Source organism: Parasteatoda tepidariorum, chromosome 8 (genome assembly GCF_982258835.1).
Source record: "Parasteatoda tepidariorum strain Cologne lab strain chromosome 8, Ptep-v5.0, whole genome shotgun sequence".
NCBI classification, from domain to species: domain Eukaryota; kingdom Metazoa; phylum Arthropoda; class Arachnida; order Araneae; family Theridiidae; genus Parasteatoda; species Parasteatoda tepidariorum.
Window position 1 is genome coordinate 50510050 of NC_141762.1, and position 15841 is coordinate 50525890.

Consider the following 15841-nt stretch of genomic DNA (forward strand, 5'->3'; position numbering starts at 1 on the left):
ATTCGTTTAAAAGGAACAACCAAATAAAAGATTCTTAAAAGGAAATAAATTTTCTTTTAAGCTACTCAAATTCAATGAAGGCATTAAAAGAGATACATTATCATTTTTCTTTGACCTCAAATAATAAAAAAAGTTTTTAATTTCTGGAAACTACTTTATTATTGAAGTTTTAGATCTTTGAATAAAAATTAAATCCAATAATTGAAATAAAATAATATCTATTTCATTTTTTTTCCAAAATTTAATTTTTTGTCCAATTTTATTATTTTTAGGAGAAATAAGAATTTCCCTTAATCGATAATTCAATTTAATAAGAAATCGCCATCATTTCTTTTTGATTTCACACAAAAACACAAACCCATAGTATTTAGATATCTTGGAACTACACTTCAAAAAATGTCTGATCAAACTACGGTAAAAAGTATCGACATTCAGCGTGCCGCAACTTCCACTCTAGATATCTTGGAACTACACTTCAAAAAATTTCTGATCAAACTACGGTAAAAAGTATCGACCTTCAGCGTGCCGTAACTTCCACTATAGATATCTTGAATATTTAGATATCTTGGAACTACACTTCAAAAAATGTCTGATCAAACTACACTAAAAAGTATCGACACTCAGCTTGCCGCAACTTCCACTCTGAAGTCCATTTTACCGGAACATGTAATGGAACAAAAAAATCTGATATACCGTAAATTTTACAGCAATAATTACCGTGAAATGACTGAATCACTCTAAGTAAATAAATGTTACTGAAATTACGGTAAAATATTTTACTATAATGGATTTCAAGGATGATGTACCCAAAGTACCAGTACTTCATACTGAAATATGATCAGTAATGTTTCACAGTGTTCTTCATAATAGATGTATTTAGATTTATTGCATGTCTTTTTCTGTTTATTCTAAAAAATCTAGAATTGATTATTTTCTATTTTCTTTTAAAAAAAATATCGATTAGCTATATTCTACTATTTTTTTATTCTAAATACCTTTTTCTCTCTTAATTATTCAAATTTGTTGAAAACATTAGAGCATTTATTCGTATTTTTCTTAAACCTTAAATAATAAAAAAGTTTAAATAGTGTAATTCTTTTAAATAAAAAACTATTTTAATAATAGATGTTTTCGATGTTAATAAATAAATTAGATTCAATCACCAGCAAAAAACCAAGAATGCTGTATGCAGAAAATAATATTCTAGTAAAATTTCATTCTCTTTTCCCTTGGTTTTATTTTTTCTTCCTTCTAATGCTCTTGAGAAATGAGTTTTGTCACTTCAGAAATTATTAAGTTATTTTAACTTTTTTCTTTTATTTTAAGTTAAGGAGCTTACGACGTAAAAATCATGATATTTTTAATGCTTAAAAAATAATGCAAATTACTATTTGTCAATCAGTGAAAAAATTTGTTTTCATGTGAATTAGAACACGAAATAACTTTTGGTTTCGTTTTCTCTAGAGAGTAAAACTTCAGCTATATATATTAATTCCCATATGATTTGTTAAAATTTTTCATATTTCTCTGCATCCCTACATCAAACAAAATTCAAAACAATATATAAATTTTTAAACGTAACGCTTAAAACGTTAAACGTTAAAACGTAACGTTTTAACGTTTTAAAACGTTAAAAATTTCCCCAGGCATTCTAAGATCCCGATTATAATCTCACACGGCTATTTCCCTCATTAAGCTGTTTATTTCATTTCATGTTTCGAGAATAAATGCATAAAAAATAAGTAAAAATTTAAAACACCCTAGAGTACTTTGTCTATATATGAAGTTAAATTCATTAATAATTTAATATTTTGTGAAAGATTTATTCTTATTCTAAACTAGTATCGATTGTTATAATTTAAATAAAATTGAACGACTTTAAATCACTGGAGCGAAAATCTTATTTAAAATTGTGATCCCCTTTTAATAAGATTAGAAAATTATAATTATCTTAAGTCAATAATGTTTGCAGTTAAAGAAAAATTATAACATTAAGGCAAATTCGGTTTGTACGTTTAAGATGTAGTGGAATGAAATTATTTGTCGTCAATTCATTTTCACATCATGTTTAAAAGAAGCTGCCTTCCGTTATTTTTAATATTTTATTTTTATTCCAAGCATATTTCGATTATTGATTGATTAAAGCACTTTATGGACAATTTTAAATGTCACTGCTAATTCTCTTCAAATACACGTTATTTCTAATAAAGCCTGACTTTATCTTTTGCTTGTTATCTTTTTAATGGCTTATTTTTACAGAAAACTTCAGCAAGGAGAATTTTTTTTCTTCCAATTACTGATTCTGGAAATAAATTTTTTTCTAGTTTGAAACTTTTAGTTTATTAACTCAGTTTATACTAGTTTATCAATTTAGTGGAATATATAATGTTATTAAAATAAATATGGCGTGATGAAGAAAAAGTTAATTGCGTTAAAAAAGAATTTATATATAAATATTTAATGATGATTTCTATTTCAAAATTATATTTTAAAAATACGTTTTTGAAATTATCTTATAGTTTTCTATTTCTCTATCCCGTCATTTTAAATAAGTAAAAATACTATATTGAAGAAAAGAAATAAAATTTGTAATAAAAGGGAGAGCATGAGAAATAAAAAATCTATAATTTTGAAAATTTATTATTTTAAAAACTTTAAAAAAATTTCATTTCTAATGACACATCGACAAACCTAGTGAAACAGACAATGACTTTTGCAAAATAAGCCAAAAAAGTCCTTTTTTCGTTGGACTGGAGAGAACCGCAGAGGTGAAAGAACTTCTTAGCTTAGAACCCCACGGATAGATGGCAGCATCACCCATTTGTGAGGTCACTATCTTAATTTAGACATAGATCTGAAGAGAGGAAGTAATTTTCTCCACAACCCTGCACCTATAGTACTGATCAGTAACCGATCACAGGACTATTGATTCCACAGATTTTATGATTGCGTCCTCGGCGTATTTTAGCGAAGACAGAAAAAAAATGTTTCAGATTATGTAATTTTAGGCTACTTAATGAAAATAAATATGAAATGTTTAATTGTTTCATGTAGTTTCAGTTACATTCAAAAATTAAAGACGTGAAATTTTTAGTTTTGAGACGTTTTAAGCCAGTTAGTACCTCTTAAATCATCTTGGTTACTTTATTCCTAATACTTCCATTATTCAGTACTGAATTAAGGATCTTTGAATTATTGGTAAATTAGGAACATTGAGTGACTGAAATAAGGGACTCACTGTAGTATTAAACTAAGCAGCTTAAATTTAATCACTAATGCAACAAATACAAATAAATAAATAAACATTTAAGTAAAACTAATAAATAAAAATACAATACACAGATAAAGAAATTATTCCGTTTAAAACACATTTTCATAATTTCAGCTGTAATCTTTAAATTTCAGTTTCCCCATTAGGAATTCTGACTTATACAAGTTATATTATTTACAACATAATTTACTATTATAGAATATCATTTATTATGCTGTTAAGACATTCGAAACTTTTGCTTTTAGGCAGAAATTCTGTTTGATACAGAGTTCGTTTTAAAAATGGTTTATTGTAGTTGATTATTAACGTGCGCTAACCTCACAGAAATCACAGCTATTTCTGTGTACCAAGAGATTAAATGGGCCAGGATAGCCTGGTCGGTAGGGTGCTGGGCCCATGTCCGAGAGTTCGTGGGTTCGAATCCCGCCGGCCAAAGACTCCCCGTGTAGTAAAGTGACTGATGCAGCACGTTAAATCTGTCTAGTCGCAAAAGTCCTCCATGTTCCCATAACAAATCAATATCTCTGGGGGTACTGGATTGAAGATCAATCGTTCTCTGATTCAGGTCAAAAATTACGATCTATGGATGAATGGATGCATGAATGTGTCCGCCTTATAAACGGGTGCGACGTATGGAGCGACAGAGAAGTCGAATTCCTGGCCATAGATGGCGCCACTGGAAAGCAAGAACAATCGCACCCCCTCTGCCTAAACAGGCATACGTCAACAACAAGAGATAAAATTTACAATCTACTAACATAATACTTCTGAAATTATTTCTCAAAGGCGATGAAAAGAAGAGGAAATTTAAGAAAACTACATTAAATTTAAAACAGGTTCTTAGAAATAAAATAAAGAATCATAATCTAATTTCTCCTACATTGTAAAAATTGTGGATCCAACAAACAGGATGTCGGTACTTTTTACCATAAAATCCATTTTTCAGGATCATGTTACAAAACAAACAACTGTGATACATCGTAATTTTTCCAGTAATAATTACCGTAAATCACTGATTCACTCTAACTAAATAAATATTACAGTAAAATTACAGGATGGATGGATTTGAATAGTTTTTACTGATGATGCACCGAAAGTGCTGATACTTCATACTGTAATTTGATCTAGAATTTTTACAGAGTAGTGAATTTGAAAAAAGAAAATCTGATCAAATATAAAAAATTAAGGATACTTTTAACGAATTCACTGATTCTGAAAGAAAGTTTCTAATTGCAAGTTTGGCTACCTGCAAAATCTTACTAATGTATCTAAACAAACCCTTCTGTATTTATGTCAATGAAACTGTGTTAAAAGCTAAGTCAGTTGCAGAAAATACAAAAACAGAAAGAATAAAAGATCATTTTTCGTTAACAAAAATTATTTCGAATAAGAAATAATCATCGATGCTTTTAAGTTACGTTCAAATACAGGGCTTAACAAAACTATTTTCCACAGCTTTTAGGAGAGGTTTTTTCTTATACAGAGGTATTGTCTTTCTGTATTTTTAGAAGAAGTCATAAATATTTTTTTTACTGTATTAAATCCAATTATTAGATTTTGTAATTTAATTTTAAGATGTCACATAAACAAATCTGAACTAAAATATCAAAAATCCAATTTATTTATTACATTAAAGTTTCAAATAATTTCAAACAAACTGAAGAAAATTCTTTCCACTATCTGGATTATTTATTAAATTTTGAGGCTTGTTTGTCAAAAAAGCAGTAGTTTTTTCAGGAAAACCAAAACTTTTTTAAATGTACGCTTTTTTGATATTAACGTGGTATTTGAATCGCTAGAGATTTTTTTTCTCTTAAAGTTGGGTTCTAGAGATTTTTTTTAACTTCAAAATAATTTTTTTTGTAATTAGCCTTATGTATTTCATTAAATTCTACTATAAATAATCGTTTTAAAAAGTAACTTTTTTCAGCATTTGTGCATTCGATATTTGTTTTTCAATATTTTTCTATTTTGCTCATAATTAACTGCAAAAAATGTTCTAATTGATCTATAATCAAATGAATACCTAGATTTTTAGCCGTGATCTATAAGCTTAAAAAAAGAATTTTGTTTCTTTGGAAAATGATAAATCAGTAATGTTATTTAAGTGTGCGCGTAATGCAACATACTGTGTTTATTTTACTTATATTAACAAAATAAATAAATAATTGTACTAAGGGTACTCTGAATTCCTTAACCATTGAGGAGTTAACATCAAATTTGCATATTTTAGATTTGGATGAGTTCTTAAATTTTATTTGTAAGAAAATTTTTCTCATTTTTTTATGTACAGTGTATTTCCTAAATTACTCCCATGATAAAAATAAATAAATCTTATCAAAGGTAGACATTAAAAAGTGTACAGAATTTAGGAGTCGCAAATTGATATTTTTCCAACTAAAAGCTAAAACTATCGAAATCTGACAAATCGCAGTTGAGAGAGGCAGTTGAATGAAATACCAAAACCTGTTTGATTGCTGTAGGAAAGAGATGAAAGGAAAGACGTTTATTAAAAAAACACCTTCATATTTTAACCTGAAATCAAACAAGTTTTGATGTCATGTACACTCATTTTTTTTAAATGTAATTTTGCAGAAAAATTGGGCTCTCTGAATATTCTATCAATATTTTTTGAAATTCAAAATCTTAAGGATAAAAATACGTTGCTAAATCATTATGCCCCGTTATTATATTATATGCGCCATTTACTTATAAATAAATGTAGCGCTTGTGTTTACATTATTTCTACTTGGAAATTAAATGTTTATCGTACTGTTCTGAAAGAACTTTTTAAAGCCTATTTTAAAATAGAAATTTTATGAATACGTCAAAAAAAATTATAATTTTTTCATTTGTTTATTTTCTTACATTATATGATTTCCTTTCTTAGTCTCGTAGTTGTTTTATTCAAATCTATCATTTCTTATTCTCTAATGTATGCATAAATCCAATATTTCCTGATATATTAGAAAATTGAAAACTAGTACATTTGAATGAAGTTCATTCATTTGATATTAAATGTAGTTATGATGAATTATGATTTCAAGTTGAAATAAAATACTTTTCTTTTGAAAGTAATTTCTGTTATGAAATGCAAATGATATTGCTTCATTAAAACATCAACCAGAATAAAAACATATTCAATGTGATAAATAACATTGATTTATTATAATTAAAAATAAAATAAAATTTCACCACTTTTAAGCCCTAGCTAATAAGCTAGAGCAAAAATATTTTACTTCACTCAAAAAATATTTGAACTATTTATAATTGTTTTCTCTGAATTCAAACTGATTACCGCCTACCCTAGCACTTTCGAGGATGACGTCAGAAACTTACTGTGAGGCCTTGACTCTCGGTGACTAAGACAGTAAAGGGCTGCACCGACGATGTCGAAAGAATCGCAGTATTTCACTATCTTCTTTAGTTGCAACGCTAACTTTGGCAGAAATATTCTCTAGGGGTGCAATAGAAGACTCTTAATCAACACGTTTTAGCTGTTCCCTAAGGAAAAAAATAAATAAATAAAACAAGAAAATAAACTTACCATGACAGATCAGAGGCCAATCTATTTGGTTTGGAAAAACATCGTCCAGATAGTTTCATCTTACATATTCCTTCTTGAGAATAGCCTTGCGCTTTCCAACCCTCTTTTTTGAGGAGAAAATCGTCTTGGTAGTATTTAGTCGCAATATCGCTAAGCTTGGCAATATTAGTCGCAATATTTAGGTTTGATAATAAGCTTGGTTGTAATTAGGTTGATCAATAAGTTTGGCTTGGCAATATTGCTTGGTCATATTAGTCGCAATATATAGGTTTAATAACACTCTCAAACCTAAATATTGCGACTAATTTAAATTGCTGGTTGCTACGCGCTGTATGTATAATATTATTTATATACAAATATGCAATTTTCATTCAAGGTGAATCAGTGCATCAGTTACAAACTTGTAGAGAAGGTAGTGCACATCAAAAGAATTGAGAATCACATAGAAATTCAAAACCGGAAACATCGTCCGTCTGTGGGGATGTTTCCATATGATATGAACTGTCTGTCCATGCTTTGGAACTAATATTTTACCCATTCGCAAAATGAGTGTTGGTTTGGGATTGATGGCGTGCTCATCTTATTTGGACGTCATCACACTTTTCAACTGTGTTAAAGAGTAATAGTAAACAGTGCGCATCCGTCGTCATTACATGCGTTGCTATGGTAACCGCTGCTGGTGGATAATTTTTAGAGTTTTTTTTTATTCAGCATTTAGATAAAACAATATATTTTTGTGTTATTAAAGCGATTTTTTTACTATATTACGACTTAGGCATCACTAATTATATATTTTAACACGGGACTGAAAAACCTCTTTTTAAACTTATTCAGCAGTAAAATATGCTTTTGCATTTTCAAAAAAATATCATCAATCTGTTTTTTTTTAAATTTTTTTATTTGATCTTGCTGTGCTGCTTTTTTAAAGTATTTTTATATTCTTTTCATTATTAATTTATAATTACTGTCTTGTCGGTTTACATAAATATGAATACTGAAAGGATTTTAATATAAATATGAATACTGAAGAAGAAGTAGGTTTTACGTCTTTAAATACCAATCCGGAGATAAATATCAATTGGGAAAGTTTTTGCAACCCATGATTCGAAATGTTGTAGCGTTTATCGGAGTCCATCCAGAAAAAAATTATTTTTACCAATGGGTAACCAATGATAGTAATAAAGCGATCACAATATTTTTTTTTTATTTATTCATTTAAATTGTTTTTATTTATTGGATTTAATTAGGCTCAGAAAGAACTGTTTCATCTTAATTTTGTGATTTGGAGCCCAACTTGGCGTGTTTTTCAAGTTTGTCGCCAGATCATTAAATTACGACAAAATAGCTATTTATAAGCTTATTTGAATGCAAATTTCTACTATAATTATTAGGCAGCATAAAATTTAGTTCAAAAGCGGATAAACAGGTAAATCATATTAAGGAGAAACCCAAGTAACGTACCACATTTCCAATTAAAGATTGCTATGCATTCTTTAATCCTTATGATGTGCTCTACCTCTAAGAAACCTCCGCTTTAAGTTAATAAACACTGTATTATATACAATCTGTATAACTTCACCTTTTTTGCACTAAATATTTTATCTGGTTTATCTATTTCTCTATACACAGAGCCTCTCTTGAAAGAATATTACGTCGATCGCCGACCATACCTGCATTGGAGTCATAATATCATTTCTAAGTACATCATGAATAAATACTTAAAGACTTCACGTGATCTACAAGCCTGCTACACCGAACTTGCCAACGCCTTCCAGCTAGGATTCCTGATGGAAAAAGACAAGGTATTGTACTTCAGGTTGCTTTAAATTATACTGAGGTTTTGGAAGGTTTATAAACAAAACCACGAATGAAAAAAAGTCAAAATATACATCCAATAATTCTAAACTTGCTAACAAAATACAACCTTTTGGATAGAGCGAAGAAGCAACTTTAAATTTTAAAATGGAAACCCTGATTTATTGCAAATTTGGTTTATCCAGAAAAAAACACCTCATTTTGACTTGTAGTTCTTTGTATATTAGTTTACAATAGGCACTAGAATTGTAAAATAAAGAAGAGGTGAAAATATTTTAAAATGGACATGACTCCAGAAAACCATGTCAAATGAAAAAAAAGTATATAATTTTTTTTAAAAAAAACTTAGACACTAAACTTGATTCCACTTTCTACAAGTCCTTCAAATTAAAGTTTGAAGAGGGATCGATTTTGATTTAATTCAATATATCTCTCGAAAATATTCAGTTTTTAGATTTTCGGTCTGATGCAGATTTATCGATATTTTTTTTACCATATCCATACTTTTTGGAAATGCTATAGAGCATTTTTACTGTTTGAATAGTGCGTGAAAGTTTAAAATTACGTCTCTTTTATTCACTCTTCCAATGTTACAAATATTTAGTATAAAACCCCTTCGAAATTTAAAATTTTTGTGGCTGTAATATTAAATAATAAATTAATGGAACTGAAACAAAAAGTAAAATAAGTTGAAATACTCATGAATAATTTTTCAGGAGGAAAATTTTGATGTTACGAAGCGAAAAGATGACTGGTGTGATATTTTAAGAGAAATTGATGAACTTTGGTTTCATCTTTTGCAAAGTGGTAAGTTATATTCTTATTTAATAGTGCCTTTTTTTCAAAAGCTTTTTATTTAAAACATTTTCATTGCAGAAAAGAAGATTATTTTATCTCCTTAACATGCGTGCTCCAGTTAAAAATCGTTAATTCGATTAACTGCGCATACTTGAGATAATTCGACTATTTTACGCTGTAATAATTTTCACATTCGAATGTAATCAGGAAATGAAAATAACATTCTGAGTACTTTTTAGACATCTTTTCCAAATTATACACGAGTTTCACAACTTTCTAAATCTTAAATTGCCAAAAAGCGTGAAGGAACACTGTTACATACACGGCAATACTTTTACTTTCGTTACTTGTAACGAAAGTAAAAGTAACATGTACGTACTTTTACTTGTACTTCAGTACATTTTAAATTTAGTAATTTTTATCATTTTGCTTTATTTTTTTTTCGTAAAAAAAAACAAGTATTTGTTATGAAAATGTCGAAGGATTTTTTGTACTTAATTTTTTAACCAAAAATCATAATGCTCTGAAATTTGCTCAACGAGTCAATTTGTTTCGAGAGATTCTGAAAGTAAAAACAAAACTTATAAAGATTTGAAAGTTTTAAAATGAGCATAATTTAAAATTTCGTTTTATATGCAAACATTGAATTTTGATTTCCCGTTAGGTTTCTTTCAGCGTGCAGGATTTCAATATAATTTCTTATCTTTTTCCTGCATTTTAAAGGTTTATATCACTAAATTAAAATTTAATACATTGTAAATAAATTTTTTAATGAATTTTACGATTGCTTTGAATTTTCGATTTCCGTGAAATGTTCTTTAAAATCGCTCATTTTTTGTTTCGCACGTGTAATTTTACTTTTTAATCGCTACTTTTCAAAATCAAATTTTTTTATTTGTTTCACATGCTTAAAATACTTATACTCGTTTCTTTTTAAAAGCATCTGTTTATCATTGCTTGCATTACAATTACAGCCACTTAGTGACTGGAAAGTGTGTACATAATTTCCGTCACACCAGTAACTACATTTTTAGCTTTCTTACATTTTTAAAAAAAAAAAATTTCTTGGAATTTAGCTTTATGACACCTTTTATTTTGTTTATCAATGGTACCATACATTTTTAATACAAAGATAAGTGGTATGCCTCTTAACCAATACACCTCGAGCAGAATATACTTTTCAAATATTGTTTAGTATCTTAGAAATAATGCATTCATTTTTCTCAAAATTATTTCTACGTGATAATAAAAGTTTTATAACGAAATGCGAGCTCTTAAATATTTGAGGAGATTTCTTCCTCACTCGTGTATCATCCGAGTGCTTTCTGGAAGACCGTTAAAACCGTTTCCACCAAATTATGGTCAGTGCACTTGCATGGTAAGCATGTTCATAGGCTCCGATTCCTGACAATTACGGAATTTTCATTCACTCACAAGCTTTTTATAATATGTTGTATTTCCTAATCAATTGTGTTAAAACTACATGTTGCTGTTTCGGTATGGCAGAGAGTATATAAATGTAAATAGGAATTTATGTGCTGAATATTCTCTGTCCGCAAGTTTTTAACGAAATTTTTCCTTTTTATAAACTTGATTGTTTGACTTTCTGAGTTAAAAAAACTTGTTAATCTTTAATTAAGAATTCCAACTTTTTGATAACTATAAATTAATTTGCTGAAAATGCCAGACTTGCTTCTTACGGGCTTTGCAGTTCTAAGTTTTCGCTTTTGTTTAGATAATGAACTAAATATGACGAACTTGAAGGAAATAAAGAAAGAAGCCACATTTATAAATTCATATTAAACAACTCGTGACTTAAAATCATTGTCTTCAATTCTAAGAAAATCACTTTTAATTGCGTGCATGATTCTCAGTAATTTATAATTACCAAATATTATTGAAAATTACTTGAAAATTTTGTTTCGATTCATCAGTACAAAACTCTAAATTATGTTTGATTGCGGGTGGAAATAAAACGCATTAAAACTCATTCATGTTTAAACTGTAAGGAAACATATTTTGATGTACTTACTAAACATCTACTTTCCTTAATTGCGATCAGTCGAATTTCAGTTGCGTTTCTCTTTAATTTTCTTCGATTCTGAACTAATTTGTGGCCTTCAACTTGTTTACGATTTCATATTCCTTTTCTGAGAAAAATGCGATTGAAAGCATTTTTCCTCAAACTTTCTCTATTTACTAATTTGAAATGGAAATTTAAAGGTATTTAGATCACTTAATGCCAATCTGTACTGTTATCAATAGAGAAATATATGTGTTATCAATAGAGTCAATAGAGAGGAAGTTTATCTATATACCTAAATAATACAATATATTTTATGCATTAAAGTATTCTAATAATCCCAAACCCTACACAGAGAGCTATTTATACTTTCTTCCGCTGACGTAAAACAGGTTTAGAATAACAAATATATTTTGCAGGTAGATGGATAATTGGAAATACTAGCTTAACTACGAATGAGTTATTTTAAGTAGAATAAATATGAAACTTCTAGTTTATTCTAAGATTGCGTTCATAAGCATAATAATGCACCTATTTATGCTCAAGAAAGCACAAAGTGGCTTTAATTAAAGTCGCGCATACGAAACAAGTACATTGTTAATAAGAAACTACAGAGTGAAACTCTTATATATTTTAGAGGTCTCAGTAGTTTTAAACAATGAGGTGAGATTTAAAGGTCGATTTCATGCTATATAAATAATTTTAGAGCTTCATACCAATTTCTTTATTATAGTACAGAAACTTATTTCTGCACTTTATATTTCTGCTGAAATATTGAATTTTTTTTTAAAAAAAATGTACCTGAAATTTGAAAATTAATAATAAAATGAAAATAGTACTAACTGCAATTTACAAGAGACTAAACATTGATAAATTTGTTTTCTCCTGCAAAGATGTTTCATTTTTCGTGTAATCACTATATGCACTTTTATTTTAATAATGGTCTTAGAAAGCCTTTTTAACTCTCATCATTTTTAAGACTTTTATTAAAATTTTAGATGGACTGCACCCCCCTGCTCGCTGTGCTCACGAACCCCGGAACTGCTCTTGCAGTTTTTTTCGGATTCCCTCGTCATTTGAGCAATCATTGGACACTCTTGTATTTTAAATTAGCTTTTTTATTAAGGGAAAGAATTTTTTTTTAAAAATAATAAAATTCAAAAAATATACAAAGTTTACATCTTTTGCTCCAACAAAAACCAAAGGAAGGGGTCAGAAATTTGTAAACTTGTTTGCTTAAGCCTAAGGCTGCCCACTTCAGTTTTAAAATTTCAGTTATTGGTTCTGATTCGCCAACCCAAAAAACGAAATTTAATTGGTTTGATGACAATAAATACGCATTCGTGTTTTATATACTAATAATCATACTGATAAGCGTACTAATAATCTCGTATGAAAACCCCTTAAACTATTAAAAAAAATGCAGAATAAATCTATTACAACTATAAAATGGAATTCCTTCAGGGAGTTCTACCGGGATTGGCGTTCTTTCTTCCTTTTACCCCTTTCTCTTTTAGAATCAGACATAGTTTGCAACACCAATAGCTAAAATAGAGTAAACAATGCTGTTTTTGTTATTTACATGAAATGCATTAAATTTCTTATCCAATCCATCAATAGTAACTAGAATATTGATTATAGACTGAAAGCTATCAATTTAAATTTAAGGATTGTGTGTTTTTTTTATTTAGGGGACAAAGAAAAGTTAAAAAAAGATGCCATATGCAATTTCGATTTTCTTCAGAGTGCACTGAATAGTGCATCTGTCAGCTATGTCAGGAGTATTCTGGAGCTCGTGAAATGTCACGTGAGTACTATTTGTGTAACATTCTCTTAAGTATATAATTTTCATCTTAAGTAGAATGGGTATTTTAAATAGAGAGTGTTTCAATTGTAAGTGTTACCTTATAAATATTTAATATTAATCTATTTAACCTTAAACTAATTGTAAAATTTTAAAGATCTTTTATCGAAATGCGTCGTGTAAATTAATAAATTTGCAAAGCATTCTAACAGGTAAATATACTGCGGCTTATTAGTCTTTAATCTCCTCTTTAAAAAAAGGTTCCTTAAAAAAAGCGACGAAAAGAAAAGAAATACCTGTTTTCTTTTTTTTTTCAGTGAACTATTATAAACTTCAAATACAAAATTTCATAACTGTCATATTAGCCTAACCAATATATCGCCTATAAACCTTAAAAATTATTTATATTATCTTAAAAATAAAAATGACGCCCGGTGGCTGAGTGCTAGCGCTTCGCCCTGCCGTGCCACAGGTCCTTGGTTCGATCCTTGGGCCGGGCAAGGCCGACTCAGCCTTTCATCCCTTCAGTGGGTCGATAAAATGAGTACCAAGCATGCTTGGGAACTAACACTGGGGGTTCCGCGTTCGGCTGACCACCTGACCGGAACATATGCTCTTGCACCCCAGAGCCCAAGGTCAAGAAAACTGAGATAGGCACAGTCGGCCTTGGCCCTCTTAATGGGCTGTCGCGCCACTGAGTTAGTTTTTTTTTTTTTAAATAAGAATGGTTTATGACATTTCAATTGATATGGAACAAATTTTAAAAATTATGGATCAGTAAAAATATAGATGTTAACTTTCTAAAATGCGAAAAGTGCTTGGTGATTTGGTCATTTTCAGTATTATATGTTTGGCACTTTTACGATAAGAGTTTTGAGCAGTAATTCTCATGTAGTTTGCCTAAAACCATGCGAAAACATCCGAAAACAAAGCTCTTATAGAAACAAATCTAAATTTAAATTATCTTTTTTTTCTGAACTTAAAATTTCCCTTCAATGTTACCTACTTTATATTTTATAACCAGCTTTGACCAACCGATTTAATTCTTAGTTTATTCGACTTTCACTAGGCAGTTAGTTATTCGACTTTCGATGTTCAACTCCAAAGCCTTGAAATTTTGAACCCAACTTAGTAGAACTCCAGATTCAAGCATTAAAACAAATTAGAGGGGAGGTCTTTTTGAGGGAGCTAACACGCATTTGCGCTGCATTAAGAGGAAAACTACGAAATCCTCTCATGAATAGCCAGATGGCAAGGGCCTTTAAACCCATGATATGTCTACCCCATTGAGGATATTTTACGTCAGCATTGTGGTTGGTGCGAGTCGGGAGCAGAATTGGTATTAATCTGCCACCCCTGGAGTTTGAACCTGGATCATCTAGTTGGGAGACGAACGTTCTATCCCCTGGACCATCGCGGCTCAATGTTTGATGTTTGCACTTAAATAAAAAAAATACGTATCGTATGATAGGTATCCGTCAGGTCTTCAAAAAATGATTAATTTCGAAGTAAAAATTTTACTGACCAAGTATTTAATTTTGTAAATGATACTACATCAGTTGAAATATTTTCTGAAATGTTGAGATTCATTACATTTATGAATTCCCTTTCTTTAAATAGTGACAGCAATTAGTAGTCAGAAATCATACCAACGATTTTTTTTTCAATTATAAATACATTCATCTATCGTTTCTTAGGTCATAAACTAATATTAGCTTTGGCGGAATTTATTTTTTTATTAAATTAATGCCATTTTCTTTATTTAAAACTACTAGTCAGGTAAGATAAAATTTCCCACTTCTATCTCATACTTTCATTTAAGTAAGAAGATACGCCATTATTTTATATTGTATTTTAAAATATATTTTCCATACAAGTCAAATATAAATTACTATATTCTGTATCAAAAGAGTATTTATAAATGTATTTAACTTAGATAATGTTAGTCTTTGCCAACACGAAAAACTAATTCAGATTTTGCGTGACAAATACTGCACGGAGATCTTATCTCCTTCTCTAAAAAATTGCGTTTGAGTGCAATTTTTAAAAATAGAAATTTGCATTACGATGTGAGCTAAACACGCAAATTTGAAATAAACTCGATGATAATCGTGATGAAGAGCATCAATACGTTTTTTCAGACTACTAAAATTAAACTAATAATAATAATAATAATATGCCTCATGAAATTTATCGTTTCATAAGAGAATCTCATTAAAAGGCATAACATTTTATTCATCCGTTTAAGAGTAATAAGCATAATTACAACTTTTATTCGGAATTTTGGATCAAAAAATCGAACAATGCTAAGAAGCGCATAAAATAATGAATTAAATTATATGATAATTCATAAAAGAGCAAAACTGAAACTTCAATGAAATCAATTTAGTTATAAATCTTCGATTACATTATATAAAGGGAAAAAATCAATGATGCATGAGTTAAATTATTAAACAAGTTGCAGCGATTTACACGCATAAATAGATAAAAAAGGAGGGGAAAAAACTAAGAGGAAAAAAATTGGGTATTCCATTTCTATCACTACCATCTTTATCTACCATACAATCTTTTCTATCAATCTAG

At 29.1% G+C, this 15841-nt stretch overlaps 1 protein-coding gene across 4 annotated transcripts in view; it reads left to right on the plus strand.

Annotated features, from left to right (window-relative positions):
- Window positions 1-15841, plus strand: part of LOC107456032 (protein qui-1) — a 246807-nt gene that overhangs the window by 189666 nt on the left and 41300 nt on the right. For all 4 annotated transcript variants that reach the window (XM_016073796.4, XM_071181411.2, XM_016073797.4 and 1 more), the window contains 3 exons: window positions 8448-8620; window positions 9350-9440; window positions 13146-13261. In XM_016073796.4, the coding sequence (XP_015929282.2) occupies window positions 8448-8620; window positions 9350-9440; window positions 13146-13261 (380 nt within the window). The remainder of the gene's footprint in view (window positions 1-8447; window positions 8621-9349; window positions 9441-13145; window positions 13262-15841) is intronic.